At 43.3% G+C, this 23,233-nt stretch overlaps 1 protein-coding gene across 2 annotated transcripts in view; it reads right to left on the reverse strand.

Annotated features, from left to right (window-relative positions):
- CCDC85C (coiled-coil domain containing 85C) overlaps positions 1 to 23,233 on the reverse strand; it is a 335,280-nt gene that overhangs the window by 151,126 nt on the left and 160,921 nt on the right. For both annotated transcript variants that reach the window (XM_078660143.1, XM_078660142.1), the window contains exon 2: positions 10,621 to 10,697. In XM_078660143.1, the coding sequence (XP_078516269.1) occupies positions 10,621 to 10,697 (77 nt within the window). The remainder of the gene's footprint in view (positions 1 to 10,620; positions 10,698 to 23,233) is intronic.

Genomic DNA, 23,233 nt, shown 5'->3' on the forward strand with positions numbered 1-23,233 from the left:
CACTTGGCATTGTATTCTAACCAACCTCTAAAAAATGAGCTCACAAATCTATATTAAATGCTATCTTTTCAGAGAAGAATGGTCAGAATGTTAGAACAACCTTTTTATGGACTGGTTTAAAAGAGCAGCTGTTACCAGACAATTACGTGGGAATCATCAGCAGAGGGGCTTTGGCTCTGCCCACATGTTAGAAGCTAGGATACATGTTTTGATTAGGCAAACGTTATGTGGATCCACAAAATAGTGCTTGCCATCCATACAGCTACGATCATTTTTTTAATTCATCCAGATGCCTGATCTTGAACATTAGAGGCACACACGACATTGTAATGATTTTAAAGTGTCTCAGATAACTAACTTATGTTATTTTTCTCTGGCAGCAACACAATTGGGAGGAGAGCAGTAAGTTAACCTCCATGGATTTTAAGGCTGGCTTGACAGTTCAACTGTGACCTAACCTTTTAACCTACACCATTATTATTCTATAGTTCTTTGCTTCCACATACATACATATTCATTCCCAGGCTATCTACTTATAATGCTCCACATTATCATACAACATTCCTTTAAAGCCAGACCAATTACCATTGCTAATGCTTGTTGAGAGGTGTGTATGTGTGTAATATACTGCAAGTCTCAATGTCAAATACTGGAACTACACCTCAGGTGCAAAGACCTGTACGTAATGCAAAAAACATCAAATTTGAATCCCTGCAGAGCTACATCGAATATTCATTTTTCTGAGTGTGCTAGGATGAGTACTAATTAACACCTATTAGTACTGAGCAACTTTACAGAACCTAAAGTTGCAATGATATTATCTTGTATTTTTAATAGTTCACCATATCACACATCTGCAGCTGCAAATGAAAAATAAAACAATGTACTAGCATCATTTTATTTTTCATTTGCTGGCTCTGAGCCAGCTTGTGCAGGGAAGTCCGGGCTGGGGCATGGGGAAGAGGAGTGCCATGTGCACTCCCTAAGAATGCATATGTGTTTGACTGGCTGTCAAGCTGACCAAAACACATATGTGCACTTAGGTTTCTCCAGCCTGGCTGCATTGAACAGCCGGGCTGGAGAAACCCCCACAGACTCCCTGGTCGGAGCGGGAGCGTCTTTCCAGCCCTCTCAGGTCAATGCCCCTGCTGCTCTAATAATATGAGAAGCAATACGCAAACTGCTCTGCACCTTGAAGCCCTCTAATCACCTCACAGACCCCCTACCTGCTAATGCTGTAAAAGACTTCATCCCCTTGCTCCTCCCTCTCTGGACCAAAATCATCAACAGCTCCCTGCAACAAGGCCTCATTCCGGACTCCCTCAAGGTGGGGCAAGTCACGCCTATACTCAAGAAACCTACAGCTGATCCGTCTGACCTAAACAATTACCGGCCCATCACCAATATCCCCACCCTGGCCAAGCTGCTGGAAAAATGTGTCCAACTACAACTAACTAAATACATTGACCAATTTGACCTCCTCAACCCTCATCAATCAGGCTTCCGAGCGAAACATAGCATGGAAACAGCTATGACACACATAATTGATGACGCCCTCCAAATTCTAGATCGCAATGAGTCCTGCCTCCTCATCCTTCTGGACCTCTCGTCAGCATTTGACACGGTCAAACATGAGAACTTGCTGGAGCTGCTAAGCACTAGAATGGGTCTATCGGGAACTGTTCTCAAATGGTTTTCGTCCTTCCTTCACAATCGGTCACAGAAGTTCAAGATCGACAATGTGCTATCCACACCTGTGCCTGCAGATCTGGGTGTTCCACAAGGATCCTCCCTCTCCCCCACACTGTTCAACCTCGTCATGGAACCGCTCGCCACCTTACTTCAAGCTTCCAATGTCCAATTCCATATGTACGCCGATGACACACAACTCTACCTAAAGCTACAATCTCCGGAAGATATCAAACATCTGAATCCCACGCTTATTAACACTCAATCTTGGCTGGCAGATAATCACCTCAAACTAAATGCTCTGAAAACCGAGTTCCTACTCATCTCACCCCCGACGAAAACTTCCACCACCCAAACATGGCTCAATAACCTAACAGCACTCGATGTCCAACCTACCATCGTGGACTCGGCGAAATCCCTAGGCATCACACTCGACGCCAAGCTCAACATGCAGCAGCACGTCAGCAAAGCCACAAAAGCAGCTAATTTCCAAATCAACACACTGAGGAAAATTAAACCTTTCCTCCCTGCCGAAGACTTTCAAACTGCTGTACAAGCTCTAGTCATCCCTCGAATAGACTACGGAATTGTGGCCCTCAGCAGACTCCCGCTATCCACAACTGCACCCTTAAGAGCCTCCCTGAACGCTGCAGCAAGACTTGTTACTGGCTCAAGAAAACATTCGCATATATCCCCAGACTTAAAGTCTCTAAAATGGCTGCCTTTTGAAGCCAGAATACAGCTAAAAATTGCAGTTATGACACACGCGGCCGTGCACCACAATGCACCCAACTACCTCGCTCAAAAGTTGTCTATCTCAGGAGGATCGAGGTCCAATAGAAGCACAAAAAACCTACTCCTGAAACCTCGTAGATTCCGGAAAGAGAAAACATACAAGCGCTCCTTCTCTGGAAGGGCACCCAGGATTTGGAACGCGCTCCCGCCTGAAACTAGGCGGATCTCCTCCACTGCACTCTTCAAGAAAGAGGTGAAAACCATCCTTCTGGCCAAGATCTCCTGAACATGATTGGTGCTGGATCAGAGACTCTGCATTGCTTTGTATCACTGTTCACCTTGTCCTCTGGCACCATACCTCTAACTTGATGTTGTCACTACCAATATATGATACACGTTGATTCATTCTCCAGATGCCCCCACTCAGTGTTCTTGCTACACTAAGACTTTGGCATAAGCCATCCACACACCCAAGGGGCACCTGAACACCCCTGTAGTGGGATCAATGACTTGTGCCGTCTTATATTACTTGTATACCTGACTGTATTTTGATATGCTTTATGTATGTTACTATTACCCCACCATGTTAGAGACTACTATTCTGCTCCCATTATCTCTGTTCACTCCTACTGCCACTACCCTGTGTTTGTGAAGCGCTCTGATATCTGTAAGGATCTTGTTCGCGCTATATAAAACTTTGAATAAATAAATAAATAAATAAATATGAGAGCAGTGCAGGAATTGCATAGGGAGTCCGTGATGCTGCCCCAGTGCTTGCTGGGACCAGGAAGGACAAGGCGCGACGTGGGAGGCAGGCGGCAGCTCCACGTAAGTCTTTATTTTTTGTTATTAACCCTCAGGATCCCCTTCCAGTGCTCCCAGCACCCCCTTCACCCGCCTCACCACCTCTTCATTGAGAGGGCTGCCACTGCGCCACTATAGATAAGGTATTATGCATTCTTCATCTCTCCCTTCGGCTCCGACTCCTGATCCCCTGCACCACCTGATGATTTCCTGACCCCATTCAGTGCCTACCACAACTACCCAACCCGAGTATGCCCATCAGCATCCTACCCTCTTTAACCTAGTCTGGTCCTCTGCCGGCATATGCTCGTTGCAAACATTTCTTGCCCTGTAGAGAGAACTTGATCGTTTGGTTCCTGGGTCCAAGGGTGGTTTGCAGGAGCATGGGCTGAAAGCTGCCAGCGTAGCCTTAGATGAGTAGGACACATGCCGGGTAGGGGAAAGTTTTGGATGTGTGCAACTTGTCAGAGCAGGGGGACAAGAGAAAGGTGATGCAGGCTTATAGCGCCACCTGCAACAGTGCCTACATCCAGCCATCCACGAGGCAAAATATATTTTAATAAAATAATTGCAAAACTTTTGAACCCAATGATGCTGTGCGCCACTAACTCCAATCTTAAAACTGCAATGTCTTAGATGCTCAACATTCACATCGCATTTCATCACAACACAAGGTATCTGCATCCAGAAAAAAACAGGAGTACTGTTACAAACACGTAACAGCAAAGCCAACAGGTCTGGCTTGCATTTTGAGTCTGTATTAAAATATTAAAAGAAACAAAAAAAATGCTATGCTTGTACAATGCATTTATTAGAGAAGGAATTTAATGCGTCACTACATTGGAGGCAAATGATTCGCCAGTCAATAGTATGAGCTGAAAGAGAGAAAATATCCTATATTTTAAAGAATTGGTAACAGCAGGAGCGGCAGACATCTGTGCTGTCAGAGCAGATCTAAGAACGGTCACGAGGGCCTGCAATTTCATGATTTTGAGATTCTCCACTTGATTATAACTGTAAAAACGTCAGCATCTTGACCCCTCTGCAGCTATCCATGGTGCTTTGCAATCCTAAGGATAACACTGGCCCTAAACACCTCTGTGGATGCAGTAGCTCCCACCTGTTTGTCAAAGTTGTCAGACTAAACAAATAACCAGTGCCACCGTGTGTCACACGAGATCGGCTCCCTTCACATGGTCACCTGGTGGAGAGCCGATAACACATGGCTGAAGGACAGGTCAGGTCAGCTGTAGACAATGCACTGAGTCGATTTCCAGCTCGTATTTAGAGGCTGTGAGCAAACAATACCCATTAAGTGTCTTGAAAAACACCAAGGACATCGATAGAAACCCCAGCAAGCATTTCATTTTTTGGGAGGGGGAATAAAAGGACATAAGTTCTTCTCAGGCAGCTCTTGGCATGAAGCCCAACCCCGTACTCCCACACACAATTCTTTTGTTTTTTTTAAGTTGGCAAGTCTGGTGTTCATTAATGAGCTATTGTTCTCAGAATTATCCTTTAACTGGACATTGATCTTCACTGGCTGTGATAATATAGCATTATTTTATATCCAGCACCCACCTTCACGACAGCTTCCCTGGAGCAACGCCCTCATTTCTCACCAGCAACTACCACTTGAGAGTCAAAACAGCTATGAATTCATGCATTTGGTTGAAGTGCCCCATGGCATGGTGAGCGCTCCCACCCTTACTTCATTGTGTACCTTCTGTCTGATCTCATATCATTTGTGCTCTGCTTTCTGAAGAAGCTCTCTGCGTTTGAAATTAAGAGTCAGGCACTGAGCCAGTAACTGTGGAGTCAACCTAGATGCTGCGAGAAGTAAGAGATTGCAAACTGCCATGCGGAAACAGGACCTGCCCCAGGCTTCATGGAACAGACTTCAAGCCCTTTTGACAAAGGCTGAGAAGGTCTTGCTTGAGAGTAAATAGCTGTCTAAGATCAGGGTACCACTTAACCATCAGGCCACTGGGACCCAGAATCAAGAACGCAAACAATAAGAACAGATACATGCAGAAGAGCCCCTGTGGATGATGCCTGCTTAGAAAGATACTTCGGGGAAACGTCCTACAGACTGAAGGTGGAATCCTGCTGAACCTTTACAGCGCCGGCAAGAGAATGAATGCTTCTTAAGCACTCATTCGTTCGGCACGCAAATCGTTATAATGACTTGCCTTAGGTTGGGGCGCATTGGTGGAATGGTGTTGGATTTAAAGTCCAACACCTTCCCTACTGTTGTGCATACTGGAGTTGGAATAGTAAATTAACCTATTACAAAATTCAGCGCCCCCCCCCCCCCCGAGCAAGTCATAGTAACGACTTGCATGCTGAACGAATGCGTATTACAGACTCATTCGTTCTAAATACGGCGCTGTGAAGGCACAGCATGATTCCGACTTGCGGAATACCGTCACACATTCGATACTTAACCTCCTAGGTCGACCTCCACCAGTCCAGAACTTGGCGAACTGGACTTGCATCTCTTCAGTGTGTGAGCACGCACTGCGGGATAAGGAATTCCAGTAAGAGCCTTAACCCCATCTCATCTGGTGGAGGAGATGTGGGGCCAATTACCACTTCAGGATGGCAAGTTTGTTTGTGGGATTCGGGGTGCTTAAAACAACACTCTGTAGCAATAGCCCAGGCGGCTGAGCTACTTCGCTACATTTAGCTGAAAATCAGCAGGAATACAGTTGTTGCGATGCGCCCTTGAAGTCATGGTTGCTAAGAAACGGGGTCTGTAATACAAGTGGCATGCACAGACTTCCTTCCTTCTGTTAGTGAACTACAGTTAAAGGCTATTTCAGTAAAGGCCAGCGCAGTGCTCTGTCCCCCTGGGCTATACAGAGAAAATAAGGCATAAACTCTGCATTTCCCCACTGCTAGCACTTTTAACCAATTCAACAGTACGTCAGGCACTAAAACTCCTGTTGTAAATGATATTTATTTGAGAACTGCTCTATAACCAATGGCTCCAATAGATCTGTAGAAAATGTCTGACACCTTGTTTATCCATTCCAAGCCAAGTATCCTTCACGCTGGACAAGATGGACAACGCACAGCATCCCGTTAATAACTCTTCTGTATAATAGAAACAATTGAATCTGGGACAAGGATGGGCATCGTGTACAAATGACTATTTTTCCATAATTGGAAATCCTAGATTTCATCTATTGATCGCGCATTAGTCCACCTTTTGTGTACACTGCATATCAAGTGGTAGTCCATATATTTAGCGTGATGCTGTACATGTTGAGTCTCATCATAAAGATCATGGAGTTGTTGAGTACTTGCAAGTTTGTGATGCAAATGGTGAGGTCAAATCAGGAGGTTGTGTTGTGGCTAGAGAGAGTGAAGGCCCACAACGATTAGAGCATGTGGAGTGTGCCAGGCTGCTTCAGATGCTTTGCCTTGTGCTCAACCGTGGTGCAGCAGATGGCATTTAAGGATACGTCAAATAATGGGGTGGCTATAGATGTTTCCTCCTTGGACCAGGCCCCTCTACCTTTCCTCAGGCCTTGCAGAGAGTACAACAGTGTTCAGTCTGCAATACGCTCCTCTTGTAGTCCTTGGGCTAGTTCGCCATCTGGTTCTTGGTTTGGCTGGGAGGTTGAAGCTTCAGATAATGCACCTTAAATGAGGGAGTAGGAGAGGAAAGTGTAAAGGGGCTTCCAACCCCACCTCCCAGCGATCCTCCCCCCTGTCCCGCCCAAGCAACCTGCACATTTCAGAAAGCACTGTTCAGACGCCTGTGTCGGCTAGGTGCCGGAGAATCCCTCCTATGCTGCATATACAATTTCATGAGGCATCCCAAGGGTTTCTTCACATTGGGAACATCCTTGTACCAAGAGAATCCTTCGGCTAGCAGAAGGCATTGTCATTGTACACCTGGCTGCACCCAATTTTACACACTGGACTGGTAGCTCTTTTCATTGTTAAATCCTGGTGGTTAAGCAGCGTGCTTCAAGCAGAACATTTTGTGATGCCTGGCAGGGACAAGGCAGCAGGCCTCTAGTCCTGCGCTGCCACATACCCTCCTTTTGGTTTCCCATGGATTCAAGAGGGCTTAATGTACTCCACAGTTCATTTCTAGCCCTATGTGCGATTGGACCCATGATTATTACTGTGATCTACTGGATCATGCGGTATTGTTGTCATTACGCTTTGGCGCTTTCTAATCTTCATCAATTTTGGTTAAAAAAAATATTATTGACAAATCCTTCCAACACTCAAATGCAAGCTGTTGCCCAATGAAAGTCTGCAAATTGTGGTGAACTTAATGACACATTCAGCTTTTGGATCACTCTATTTTCGGTTTTCTTACGGACTTCAAATGATCAAGCCTCTCAAAGAGCCGCGATAGCCCACCACACTTTTGATCACTGAAAGTCATACAGAGCTACAACAAGTATACTAACTTTTAAAGTAGTTACTTCAATCACAGCTTCTTATGATAAGAGTGACATTAATCATGGCATCCATCCCATTACCACCTACATTACCAATTATAGGATATGACTCCGAGAACTGCGGTAACCAAGAATCATGCCTTCTCACTGGATCAAATGTCAGTGTTCATGCCTATAGAGTGTATGCACTGAAGTGTGCCAGATTAAAACATTGAAAATAACTGATCGAGGGGAAACATTAGTGAAGCTTCTATTTGCAGATAAAACATTGTTTTTCCATATTAAAAAAAGCATTCTATACTTAAACCTGATTCTCCCTTTTTTCTGACCAACAGTAGTTCCCAGAATGGATTCTTCTATTGCTAGGAGGTTTGTTCAGTGTTGTAATAATCCATCTTTAGTGTAATGAAACTGCCTTTGGCTTGCTTTCATCCATGACTATGCTGCATTGTATTGTGTCTTTTTTTCATACAGCTTCTTAGAAACCATCTGGGGAGTAAGGTAGGGCCTTGCTACCAATAAGACGAGTTACTTGGAATGACTTGGGGTAAATGAGCTGCAGTTGGTGGGGGTCACACTGACCAAGACAAATCTCAGGCTCTCATTGACATCTGCGTGAGGCTGCTCCCAGTGGTGGCTCCTCCGCTAAGGGGGAGGAGCTACGCCCCATGGTCTTTTCAGCAGTTTGAGAAAAAATTATTATAATAATAACTGGGGTATTATCATTTTATTTTTTCCTTTTTCAATAATAGCAGCTAAGCTTTGTGAGGAAGGGCTGACAGAGCAGCCGAGGAGTGGTTTGCCTCCACTCCTAAGTGCACATGACTTTTTGGGCGGCCCTCTCGGGTCTCCCAAAACAGTCATGTACACTTTCCCTCTCCTCCACCTAGGCTGCATTACAGCCTGGGTGGAGAACATGCCCAGGTCCCAATGCCCCGTCTGAGCGCCAAGCTACAGCGCTCAGACGAATCACAACGCTGCAATGCAGCTTTGTGATGGACTCAGGGGAGCCTGGGTACTTTCAGGCTGCTTCCTGTTTCTGCCGGCAGGAGGAGGAGAGACGCGACCAGGAGGAGCGGCAGGGACGACGCAGCAAGCAGGTATGTTTAATTAACCCCTTCCATGCTGGCTGATGACGGCCCTCGGCCATCATGCATCACGGTGGGCGTGTGCTGATGACGGCTGGGGGCCGTCATGAACCCGCCCACTGTTTAAAAGTGCCGCACAGGCGCAGAATCGCGGCCGCGTCCAAGGGGTTAAAATAGTTATTTCTCACCTATCAACACTAAGCCCCCACCCCCCCCCCCCCACGCCCCGACCAATGCCATCCGCCACTGGCTGCTCCCTGGCCAACGATGATCAGCTTGGGAGCAGAATTAATCCAAGAGGGCGCTCTGGGCAGTCCACATTTCTCATGGCATACTGTTTCAGGTCTTTGGAACTGCAATCTGGAAGGTGGATTAGATGCAGTGTTGGATACAAACCGCTTAACAGCAATAGTGTAGCAGACTATTGAGGGCCAAGTGTATCTCTTTACAAACCAAAAGACAAACATGGACAACTGTCTTTCAGTTTCTCTGCTCATGCCGCACAGAGGAACGTACTATTGCTTAGCTTTTCCTCAGACTTTATTTACTGCAATGCCCCATTTAGAAAAGCTTTCACTGTAGCAATTTACTCATGACAAGTTACTTACCTTTAGTAAAACTCTTTGTAGTAGATACTCTAACTGCAGAGTCTTCACTTTTTAGAATATCCGTAGGTGCCATGTGTTTCAGCTTTGGCTTAATCCACCCCAGAAGTGATGGAGCAGAGCCGTAAATAAGTGTCACCCTTGTGGGACATCTATCCATTTCAAATATTCCCCCAATACACATCTGTTTGATATCAGAATGCAATGGCAACAACTTTCTCATAAAATGCATAGGTGCATTAGGAGGTCATGGCGCTGCTGAGAGGGATCCAACTTGTGAGAAATTGGTCGCCTGGCAATAGGCCACTTTAGATCAATAAAGCCATCTGTTTACCAACAGTTCCATTCAAGTGCTCCCTTCCTTGTTATTTCCGATACATATAGATGTGCACAATATTTGAGCTCGAAGGATGCAGTCAGAGTGCTGCATCTGACCACCTACGTGTCTTCTCCCGCAAATCTGATAATCCCCAGGGCTAAAACGGCCTCTTGGTGGGAGAGAAATTTTATTGCAGGCATAGCCAGATTATTATGGAACTCCCTCCCACTGGCACTTAAGGCAGAAAACAACCTTCTGGCATTTTGTAAACTTTTAAAAACTCAGCTCTTTAACAAGTAGCTCCGTTACAATATCCTAAATACGCTCTCTGGCTAACGTATCATGGGGAGCCGCCGTGCCTAGACAGCCCGGGTATTAGCGTGTTATGAATCTAAGTTTCATTTTATTCTCATTCAGTACGCATGCCTAGTGCCCGACATATGTATAAGGTAGCAAGGGGAAGTATGTGCTCTGAGCAAAGTGTCAGAAAACTGTTCAGAGAGGTTTGGAACTGGAATGAGAGTCCTACAAAAAAGAAATTAAAAAAAGATTCTCAAGCGATCCCTACGCATGAATACTCATTCTAGAGACATTTGAAAGAAAGAGGGTGTTGCTTCCTTGCTTTTGGCTGCAGAAGTTAGGATTTTAGATTTCGTTCAATGTCCTCGATCAAGCGAGCCAACAGTGGGAAACTCTCACATTTATCCATTTGAAGGGTTAACAACTTTGCCATTAAAAGCCATAATTATAATGATTACAACTGGAAATTACATTTTGATGGAAAGAAGCTTAATCTGCTGTGGAGAGGAAACAATTCTCCTTGGTTTAATTAAGGAATTCCCATTAAGCCTTAGCTGGAATTAAGGCTGGCCAGCGAGCGCGCTTGCGTCAACGCTATAAGCAGAAACACTATATTGGTGTGACAAATGTAGGATGTGCAGAGCGATGCCTACCTGCGAGAGAAGTTTGTTGTCATCCTCCAGGAGTTTGACTTTCGTTTCCAGTTGCCGAATATAGCTTGAGGAAGAATCTAAAAAGGAGAAAATTAACAACCATAAGTAACATTCTATCTAAAAAATAATAATGTACGCAAATACTGACTAAGAGAGTGAATTATTCTTCGTCTCCCAACGAAAATACCACAAGCATGGCACATGATGTAGTCAAAGATGTAACATGGCACATGTCTAAGTATGCCCAGTGTGTAACACATTTGACGATAGAAAACACTTTTTTGTCAATAATGTCTGACTGCTCCACAGTCATCCTGAAAAATCGAAAGGTAGTCTTGCGCACAAGGAGGACTATTTGTCAGACACTAACTAGGTTTGAACTGGGTACGGTTCTTTTTTCACAATGATGATCTCTTTAGAAAAAGATGACATGGGCTTTTTTTTGTAGTTTTCATTTTTTGTTTACAAAACAAGTGCACAGTTTTGCTCTACTAAGACTTTTTCCACAATTGAAGTCTTACCACATACATACATATACACATACACATACACAGATAAAATGGAAAAATTGCAGCTCTTGAAAAGCCCCTCATCCGCTTCAGGCACAGCATAAAACAAGCGTTGGCAAAGCTAACCAGTCTCGGCTATGCTTTCTACTGATGCTTTTCATCACTTCCAAAAAGAAAAAAAATATTTTGCTGATGTTGAATAGCACTGTCAAAATAGGTCCAAGTGCAAAGATGTATATGTGCGTATGAGTCACCATGCATGCACTTGTTACTCTATGGCAGCCTCAATGTAAAATGTGGGTAGGGTATGCCCAGACGTGGGTCCCGTGCTCACTAAGCCACTGGAGGTAAGCTATCATGGCTGAAGAAGGCTGATAGCCAGAAACCGGTCCTAGGATGCTTGATTCCGGTCCAGGGAAGACATGGCTTGGCAGTTCGGGCTGGACTGTTCCTATGAGGCACGGGGTCAAGACTGATTTGCATATGGCCATGTCTGAACTGGGGTGGCTTGGTTAGCAAAATAACGATGGATTAAACCCAGATCTGTGACTGGGGGTGAATGTTTTGCCATTGTGCAACATTCCATCCATCATCTTGTATTTAGCCTCAATGTAATGACATATATGAGTTCATACATCATGGTGAGGCAGCCTTTTTTTAAATTATTATTAATTGACCATTCCAAGATGCCCTGATTGTGTATTAAGGTAATGGAATAGTCTAGGTAGTAAACTGCAAGCGTCAGCCCCTTCTAAAAAGGCAAAAAAGTAAAGGAGGAGAGCAATTCAAAAGCCGGGGGGGGGGGGCAGTTAAAAATAAAAAAAGCTTAGTGTGACATGGGAGGTGGGGGAAGCAATGCATGAGCTTGGAGTAGAAGAGCAACACAGAGAGTGCAGGGGTCGGCGATGTGAAGAATGAAGTATCATACACTGGAGATGGGGAGAGAGTACGAAACTAAAAGCAGCTTGCTCAATGTTACAGGGTACAGATACAAGGCATCAATCAAAAGTATGGTAAAAAGCTGTGCTCCAGGGATGGTGCAAACAAGAAGATGAAGCAACGCCATCAAATAAGAAGTGAGAGACTGAGAAGAAAGTCAACCAGTATTGAGCACTGGGCTGGGTCCAAAGATCACCATGGTTTTTTTTCTCCATTGTCCTTATATTACCATATCTTCTGCAAACTCTGGGTATTGGATGATTGCTGTCCAGCCCTCAGCCTGTTGCATTGCATTGTCCCCCCACTCCCCGCCGCATCAATTGAGCCAAAAGTCCTTAAAAAAGCTCACAGCAAGTATTGGTATTATACACAGCAGGTCAAGCACAACAGACTCTGTAAGCAAGATCTAAAAACAATGTTCCAAATATGGCAACATTGAAAATTCTACAATTTTAGGCAACACTGGAAACAAACAGAACAGGCATTCTTCACAAACAAAGAATTATAGGCTTCCTTCAAACTGCAGCAGACATGAAATCACTACAGCCTTGTGATACTCCAACGTGTAGTGATAACCCGCCTTCCAGACCATAAATGAAATAATGTAACAGGGATCAAGAGGAAAGACAAAAAAAAAACTGAGAAAATTCAAATCAGGCTGAAGATTCTTTCCGGATGACGGAAACATGTTGTCCTTTTTGACATGTCCTAATGTTCTGTCTCGGCTAGTACAGGAAGCACACTTCACAACCACGAGGAGATTAAAAGGGATACCTCACAGACATTCTGTGCTTCAGACAGGTGCCAGCAAAGAACTGAAAAACACCGATTTGAACTCAGCAAGATTCCTGATCTCCCAGAGCGACGGCACACAACAAGAAGAAAGAAGTGCTAAATGCAAAACGAGGTTTCCTCTTTTGTTTTCTCCCACTCAGTCAGGAATCACATTCCAGAAATACTTCCTTGTGACCTGCCTCTCTTAATAGGTATTTCTGGGCAACATCATGAAATAAAAATAAATGATTACATCAAGTAAAACTCAGCAGTCAACCAACTTTGGAATGTTGAGTGCCATCACCCTTAATTCTGATTCATTTTCAGAAAGTAAACAAACTTCTGGGCCTCCATTCACCAAACCCATCATGATGCAATGCCACAGGAATGTACAACTTTCACAAAGGCTGCAGACTGAAAAGGCAGCAATAAACAGACATTAGGCCTGCCTTGCGCTTTGAGTCCTGATTAAAACATAAAAAATAAAAAAAATCAGTCAGTAGTGTAAAGACAGAAGAACAAAAAAAGTATCATTTTATATACAATGCACATTTGAGCGAATTTAAAGTGCGATGATTTAGAGTAATTTTGGGAAAGCATTGGAATGTGCCCCCGATAAGAAGTGAAGTGATGCAGCGAACAAGTCAATAACTGTCCAAATCTGTGCAACTTATCTCGTATACACCTCACTCTAGGGCAATGCTTAATTTGTAAAATAAATAAATAAGTGCCTAGGCCCTCATCAGGAGTCCATTGCAGTTTGCACCACACATTGCTTCTGCCAGCGCTGCCAATGGCAGTACCAACACAATTACTAATCATCAACACAATTACTAATCATCACACTTTTACAAGAGTGACAATTCAGACTACTGTAGGCCCCCAAGCTATAAGAATGGCTTGGGCGGCTCTCAATAGTAATTTTTATCAGTGCCACTATGTGGCAGAGTGGTACAAGCCCCAGTGGTGATAATTTGGCACTGGAAATCACCGGCTCAAATTAAGCACTGCTCTAGGGGACACTGGACCCTTCTACAAGACCCCGAGAAATGAAGTGGGCGCCACAGGAGGGAACTGTGTGTTTTGGGCTGCATGGTCTGCCTGGCTGCAGTTTAAAGTTCGGATGCTCCCTCCCCCCCCCCCGCCCCCCTCCCCCGGGCCCCGCCCACTTAAAGATGAAGGCAAATCAACCATTTTGGTTTGTTCCCATTTGCTTTCTTCATTTAGTTTCGGACTTATTCTGCTGATGATTGGTATTAAGGGCTGAACCAAGTAAAGCGTTCCCTCATAGGAGCCGGAGGACAAATTCGGTTCCAGCTAGCTTTAGGACCATTGCCTTTGGTAGTGAGGACTGAGTGCCTCACACAGCCAACATCAGTCTGGAGAGCCTGATCAACCAACCTCCCCTGGAGACGCATTTCTTTCCATTGTCTCTGCCACTCGGATGCCTAGGGACCAAAAGCACTAATTGTCACCGAGCACCTAGAAACCTGCAAACCATGGAATAGCTAAATACAATCTAAACCCCTGGTACTTTCTTCCTCAAGTAGCACACTTCAGAGTAAATGTACTCTGCAGAGGACATATTCACAACTTGAGGAAATCTAGCTAGCATCTCCCTACAAACCTTATCTGGTGACAAAATCATTGATTGGGATGCCACCCTGAGTATTTACCGGTTACTGAGATTAATTCTAACAATCTGCCCATCACTTACTTGTATTTCTCTGTGCAATGGGTATGTCCAGAATTGGGTGCGGTTCTCATATTGCCACTGGGACCACTAGTCTTCACCCTATAGAAGAGACCCAAATAGGCCACATTCGGTCTTTGGTTACTTGTATTCCAGTGCCACAGGGACCTGACTTGGCAGTTCAGGGTGGACTGTTATTATTGGAACAGGACCAAGGCAGATTTGCATATAGCAGGGCCCTATGCAAGATAGCATTGAGGTGAAAATAAATGATGGACTGTGATTTGGTCCCGAGTATATACCTGTGACTCAGATTAACTCAAGAGATCCACCCATTACTTTTTTGTACACCTCCATCTCCCTGGGAGGCATGTTTCTTTCTGTTCCCTTCACCACCCAGATGCCTATTCCTAGGAGACCGTTGTGGTAGAGTACTATTTGGCCCACAGCACAAAAAAAAACTACAAATTGACTCATAATTATAAAATGTAAACCTGTGGTACTCCCTTTGTCCATAAACACATTTTTGGGACTTGCCTACCAGAGACAGTGCAAGCTGTCTGTTGGTGAAAAGACCTATTGTCAGTTTACAGTGGGATTAGATCCTGCCCACTACTAATCATTGGTAGGCTTTTGTCACTTACTTGCTTTTACATGTCACCTTGTGAGGGATTTACTTCCTCTTATTGTGTTGTCCCTCCTTTGGAGCATGGTTGCATTACTTTTGTCCTTTCACTGCTCACTCTTCAAGCACTACTTTATTTTTGTTTAAGCTCTCCACACGAGTGCTTGTTTTCCAGCTTTCTCCCTCATGTATTGCTTTTCCTACCCTCCACCGAGCTCTGTGTTGCTTTCTCCCACCCTGGTGCTATCACCTCCTGCTCCTCCATGTTGTGCTGACACTCATTGTTGCTTCTGCCCTCCATGTTGCTTCGCTGCCCCATATTGCTTCTTTCCCCACCGGCACCCAGTACTACTTCCTCACACCTACACTAAAAAGAAAAAAAACATTAAAAAAATATATATATTTACCCTTCAAACTTGGATCTGCAAATAAAAAGGAAAATATGCGCCAACATTATTTTGTATGTGCGAGCAGGCGTGTTGCGCACACCTACAAAATGAGCTGGGTGGGCATGCCATATTGTCCTTTTTCAGCTTCCTCTTTAGTCATGCTGCAAAGCATGAAAGATGCTCCACAGCATGGCTAAAAACCATTGTCGAAGCCAATAGGTCCCAGAGTCAAGACTGGTTGCTTTGCCAATGATTGTTTTTAAATCTACCCAGCAGAGGACACAGTAATCACAACTTCAGGAAACCCAGCCCTCCGCTCCCCATGAAGACAACCTTTAATGCTTATAATAGCTCAACCGAGCAGGAATAAATTGCAGCGCTTTAGTTAATTTACACAATCTGCCAGTGGGGAAACATGAAAAGTGCCCTGCTGAGCTTTCCTTGAAAACAACCTGCAATCTGCATTATTAATTTTGAGCAGAACCTTAATGGGAGAAGAGCGCAAGGAGATTACACGATCACCTCCAGAAGCAGGAGAGCAAACAATTGGTTTTGATCAGTGTTTTAAATGGAAATAGAAAAGTGTAGGTACTCATTACCCCAGAGTACCAGCTTGCTACTGAGAAGTGTCGCTACTCTTCCATTAAAAGCATTGCAACCCTGCTGAGAAGTGCCGGTACTCTCCCTTTCAAATTAAAGTGCAGACATTCAGTATCTGACAGTACTTGCCCATGGTTAAATACCACATACAGGAAAACGCCTTAACAGCTTATAAACAGCAGAAGTGGTTAATTAAGCGCTATAAGAGAAACAAGTTAATATGAAGCAGAACTTCACAATTCTGTATTTTGAACATTTACCTGTATACATTATATTAGACCATACATGTAAATGTTATATAATGTGTGAATACTGAAGTGCATCTGGTGAGTAACAGCTCCTAACTGTTAAGCTCATTAAAACAGAAGCATGCCTAAAATCACACAACTTGGTCACGTAAGGAAGCCAGAAAGCATGTAACCAACGACGTACGAGTCACAAAAACATTCCCACTTAGGATTTGTAGGAAGTTGGCTATGGATAAAACCCACAGGAAACTGAAAGCTTTGGACGTGACCAGAGGATGCCAAAGCAGTAGGAAGGGAGTGGTCCTTAGGTCTATCCAAATGGAAAGGAGGTCCATCACCACCCCCTTTTGTACCGAGAGGTAGCTGCTGGGCACCTGTTCGAGTACATGTTAGCTGCCACCCACAATTAATGAATTAGGTGCATGTGACATGACCCAGAATTCTAGGTTCAATTAGAAAACCCATATACTTTCTTCGAGTGCAGCCTTTTGGATTGGCCGGCTCACTCTAACAGATGTTTAGCTTCCGGTTTGCCTCGGTGACCCTGAAGCACAGGTTCAACGCATACCTGTGCAGGGATTTTACTGGGCTGTGCTACCACGGCGGGCTTCTAGCTTTTCAAACCCATCTCCAGTCTGGTACTTTCCAGACAGTCCGTGATTGTCTGACGAGGCGTCCCTGGAGGTGTCACTGCTCGCCACTTCCATTTTGTGAAAAGACATCTTCTTCAAGTGTACAGAGTATCTACTCCCTGACAGCCTGTCAGAGGACTCCAAGTGCTGAGACAGCTCAATGCACCCTCATTAGTAAAACACCCAACGGACCCAAAGAAAACACTGTGCAACTGCAGAATAAGCGGAAAGGCATGTTGAGAAAAATGACACGTTGCATTGACATTCCGTTATGCTTAGTCTCGCACTGAACCCACCAACAAACTGTAAAACGATTTTTTTCCCTCTGTGTTGCATAGCTTTTCAGATGATTTTGTTCAGGTGCCAGGCTCCAACAATCCTTATAAAATGATTAGGAAAAGAATATGGTGTTGATGCAGGTGTACGTGCACTGGTCAACTCAAGTGTCCAAGTCATGCTGCCAACTACACCATTCCCACTCGCCCTTCCGGATACCTGTTTCTTGGTGTCTTTAATTCTGGATCATTCTGGATCTGCAGGGAACCAGGAGCAGATCCAGATCTTTGGCTGCTCACTGTGCCCACTTAACCTGAAGATAAAACATCTTGGAACTCCTCTGGTCTGGGGTGAATGCTGAAAGGCACACACACCTGGTCTGCCACAGCGTTTCTTTACTCAGCTCTTATGGTAGAGTTTTTGATGCAGAGTTAGCTACTGCTGTCCTATGACCCCTAGAAATCCTATTCATAGATGGGCAACCCCCTCGACAGAGAACACTTGGGATGAACAGTGTGGAGAGGGGATAATTCTATGTTCATTTGTGATTACTTTTAAAACAGATCTCATCTGCATATCACCCAGAGATGGGGGATTTGATTCAACCCCATAGCAGAAACTTTATGAAACCCTTATAGACCATCATACCCCTGGACACCACTGGCATCAAGAACAGACGCAGCAAGGCCAGGAATGCCTTCCAGATGCTGAACAATGTGTGAAGGTCACCTCTGTACAGAACCAACACCAAGTTGATGCTTTACCAGAGCGCGCTCTGACCTCACTCTTGCATGGATCAGAATGCTCGCAGATGACGAAAAATGACATCACCAAACTGTCATTCTTCCACCCCAATAACCTAAGAAGCATCTTGTGCATTTCAGGCCGCAAACCATTTTCAACCAGGAACTGAATTAGACTATGAACCACCGCTGGGGCACAGTTTTACAAAAACGTTCCCAAGAGAGACAGGAGTAAAGGCCCTTTGCTGTGCCCTACATGCCAGTCAGTGCAATGTGCAGTAAGTAAGTCTGTACCCCAGGAGGGGGTAACATTGGAGTAGAATTGATTCTCACACAGTGGTTCGACAACCAGTGATGTTTGCGGTACCTGGAATAATGAAATGGCAGATCCTGGAATCTGCTCACATGATTTGAGCATGGCGCTCCGCTAGAATAGCCTTGAAAACAAATGTGTAAATAGATGCCTCTCATCTGTGTGGTTAGGGGCATCAACATTGCCCCGGCCACCCACTGTACATTCTGCGAACAGAATATCAGATCTATCAGACAAAAAAAAGGAAATCAGTGAGACAGTGGAAGAGTGCCAATTACTGGCCTCCATACTCCAATATAAATGTTTAAACTAACCGCCCCGGCGGACATGAAACCTATCACACCAGGATCATTAGCGACAAGAACTGTGAATACATCAGACGAATCCTCACTTTCACTACAAGAAAGTGATTATCACTCCTCATTCTGCGTTTATAGTGTTGTATTATCTTTGAAACCAGTCTATTACTTTGTTTTATTTATTTATTTATTTAAGAGGTTTTATATAGCGCTGGCTGGACCCAGGAGTATCAGAGCGCTTTACAAGGTGTTTCCATACAGGTACAGTGTGTATAAGCACAGACAACGGAATAATAAAAGAACAAGTCCACATAGGATACATGACATCTAGATAAAAAAGTAAAAACAATTGCTAGACACTATGAGTCATACAAAATACTTTGCCTGTTACTTTCCAAGGCAATGTGAAATCTTTATAAAAATGGACTTCACGAGCACCAGCTTTACTGTAGAAGCAAGTTTTGAGAGTTGTTTGGTACTTACAGATATCCAGAGCAGTCTCCAAAGCCTATATCATGATGATGCACCTTGTCAGATAGTTACAATTCTTTATATAACGATTTTTAAAAGTCACTGCGCTCATCATGTTCGGGGATAAGACAAATGATGATCATGACATTCAATGAAATGAAAAAGTCTAGTCTGGTCCAGAGGCGTTGCAGAAGCTCGTTGTCCAATGCTGTTTAAGAAGACCTCAAACTCAAATAGTTAAGGCTTACTTCATACACGGATCGCTGCGGAAATTAGAGATAACCGATACTTGGAAGGAAAGTAATAGGATAGCTATTTACTAGTCAAAATGTTTCTTCTTTTACATCACTACAGAATATTGTTAACATTGGAATTGTATCACTATCAAATGTGCAACGTCAATCAATTTAGTGACATGTAAAGAACACGATGCATACAGAATAAAAAAAAATTACAATTACAAAAAAGACCTGTTTCAAGAGTTTCTAATCTTCAATTGTGAATCCGCTAGGGAAAAAACACTTACATTATCCTGATTAGTATTAAAGTTCTCTACCTGTCTATTCTCTGTCCATGTATGTCACATGACTCGGCATCATCAACATGGTGCCATTGCAGTCCTGGAATGTGGTTCTTATTATGTATCCATTCCAGACACACTAATGTCTCATAAAAATACAAACTGCAACAGACTTATAGCAACTTCACCATGCTTTCGTTACTGCCCGAAAATACTAAGTGTGAAGCTGGTGCTAACATTGGGGCACCAACGATCTGAATTTATACCGCTGTATCACAAAAGACACCCCCATGCCATGCTGGATTGCTAAATTGGCCTCGGGTTCCATCTTAGAAAGGCTCCATCTCTGTGTCTTCCTATTAAGTTTCATCCGATGAGTGGAAAGCCCTTCAGGCGAAGATAGTTTCCCATTTCCCCATCTTCTGGAGACGAATGGGCATTGACCGTAATCTCAATGCCACTAGAATTAAGGGATCCTCGTACAGCTGTTTTGTGTCATGATTACTAGCTTTACATTCTGCAACCATAGATTTTTCCCAGCTTCATGTATGGATTATCCGAAGAGATGATATGTAAATAACTCGTAGTAATACCTATACAAAATATACAGGATCATTTGCCTTTACAACTGGGCTGTAATAATTCGTAAGTGTATTGCAAGAACTTTATACTCCAGAAAAGGTTATAGTGCAAAGGTGTCAGTGGTGTCATTACTCTACTTACCTACTACGATTAAACACAGACAACCACAGAGTGGTACACGTGTATGTTTTCAACTGGATGGGTAAGAGGAAGGAACTATGCTGGAATGTGGGGAAGTGGAGAAAGAGCTGGCATGACACAAATGTTTTATAACTATTTTACCCTGAACAATGAAACTATTTTACCCTGAACAATGAGCAAGTCAATTCCAAGCTTTATAACCTTCTAAATTCAGCCCAAGGCTGCTCTTTCTCCACAGACCTACTCTTTCCTACAATATCCTGATTAGGCATCGCTTGCTTTTTCATGATCCCATATATTACAAACAGAGTATGGCGCAGCGATGAGTCTGTATTATTTCAGAGCACACAGCGGAGAAGGAATTTCAAATGTCACCTCTCACAGACATGCAAACATCAAAGGGCCTTTGTGAAACATATAAGATGCAGGACCTTTCTTTCACGTGGTGGAACCCGAGAAGACTGAACCGAGAACACAAAAAAGTTATTTCAAAAGGGAAGGTAGGTGTGCAGGAAATCCTGTGTGTAGGAGTCATTGTGGGTCAGGGAAGAATGAAATAACCTGTGAAGCAGATGAATATGCGCGAAGCTACACAATGTAATTTAATTTGAAGATTTGAACCTCTAAAATTATGGCCAGAAGTGTGTGTCACAGCAAGTGTTCAGTGAAAAGAGATTCATACGGCAACAAGCCCCACAGTCTTATATCCATGTTTAAAAGATGACAACAGGGACTACATTTTTAGTGTTGGGTGAAGTGAGAATTTCAACATGAAATCTAATATCATTCTAGTGTTTATTTGTTGTGGCCCATATTCTAGACCGTATGAGACATCACAAAAATGATGAATGATATTCTCAAATGAATCAGGACTCATTCTCCTTTCTACTTTCTACTTTCTACTCTCTGGATCACATTCGGCTGTGTGTGGTTTTTTTTTTATCTTCTAGTCTACTGCAGTCAGGAACTAACCACAAACTACAACTATAGTCGTTTAATGTGTTCTATTCGGCTTCAGACTAAATGAGGCCCCGAGAGGAGTATCATCCTGGGTCTTGCTAAAGAGATATCACAAAGCACCTCCAAAACATGATTAGTAAAAAGAAAAAGAATTAGAAAGAGGTATTTGCCAAGTGCCACGTTTTTCTAAAGATAAAGTGTTTGGCCAAGAGGGTCTCTAATACCATGCAACCTAACTCTACTCTCTCAAAACTCTTTTTAGGCCTGGCCTGACGTAGCAGCAGTCTCCAGACCTTATGGTTTGAGCAACGCGGCTCTGCCTCTGCCCCGTATATAAATTGTCTTAGTAACTTTTGATTAGGCCAACTGTACGTTTGCACATAATTAACATTTTATTAGTATATGCCTTATGGCTGACCAGTGGGAAAGTTCATGCTGTCCTGCTTGGTTAGAATGGTAAGCCAAATTTAAAGGTTATAGGCCTGATGGATTAATTAGGAACTATTATGTCTAATGCCATAGGTATGATTACTCTATAATGGTTATGAAAGGTTACTACAAAAACGGAAGGCTTGAATTATTTATTATGAAAACTGCTTTAAAACCAATAGATCTTTATGGGTGGATAGTTAATATGCTGTGTTAATGTTTGTAGACAGGTATTTTGTTACATGGAAGCTTACAAATTACTTTAGAAGGCGAGGGTCCTCAATGAATGAAAATATCTTTAATGACATTACAAAAGGGAAAAGAAATTTATTTTTCTTCCCAACCAGTTGAATCATAACTGATATATATTTTCACGAGTTGCAATAAGGGAACGTGGATTAGCATCCTGTAATGACCTTGTCAGCCCTAGCTACACAAGTTATAATCTCAGGTCAAATCTTTCATGTGTTGTTGACTAATGCCGAAGTGCAGAACTGTGATCACTAAGAGCAGTGAAAATTGTGTACATGTGGAATAGATTTTGAGTGGTATATTATATGGCTATATTTCCAAATCATATAGCTAAGTCACGCAAAAGGGTTAATAATCATTTTAGACTTTGACACTAATGAAAGAAAGGCCTTATTTAGTTAATACCCAATAGCTTCGTTCAGAGCATGTACCATATTACATCAGATCTTAGTAGGGGATTGTTCCTCAAGCTATGTAAAATGGTTTTCGGTATGAAGTACAGATTTGTGTTCGAGGATGCTCCCTGCTCACAAAACCACATCCCCACAAATTCCACACATCTGGAAAATAATTACATTTGGCCCAAATGGGTCTCTACAGCGTGTCAATTTTCTAATTAGGACAGCATGCCCCTTTTCTAGGCAGTCAAAGAACAGACAATATAGCAAAGGGAGAGATAAGGTGCCAAAACCAACCAAGATGAGGCAACAAGATTTGGTTCCAATTACACAGTCTGCAGAACTTCTTAAAAGTTCACTTAAATCTCACATGATAACTCGAAGTAATTATTTGGGTCGATATTTCATGCACTTGACCTCATAGTTATGAATAGGTTTGTGGGGAAAAGCAAACATGTGGAGAAGGAAAGCCAGTAAGAAACAGAATAAACCAGCCACAATGCAGCCACTCAGACGGTGATATATTTACCTTTTTGGGCCACTCACTTTTATTTATTTTACACTCTGCGGAACAATGTACATGTTCATGGGGTCTTGCCACACAGGCCTCAAAGTACCAGCTTTTCGACACTTGGCAAAAATTAGAAAGAGGGCCCCATATCATTATTCTAGGTATAGTGAAGAAAGGTGTCCTTCAGAATTGTGTGCTGGGGTCCACACTTCTTCTGGAGCATTCAACTACATCCACTGGTAACAATAATCCATTGATAGGAAATTTTTCAGGAAGTTCGATTTCATATTCCAGGCATGGCTATGTCCT

This window comes from Lissotriton helveticus, chromosome 9 (genome assembly GCF_964261635.1).
Source record: "Lissotriton helveticus chromosome 9, aLisHel1.1, whole genome shotgun sequence".
NCBI lineage: Eukaryota > Metazoa > Chordata > Amphibia > Caudata > Salamandridae > Lissotriton > Lissotriton helveticus.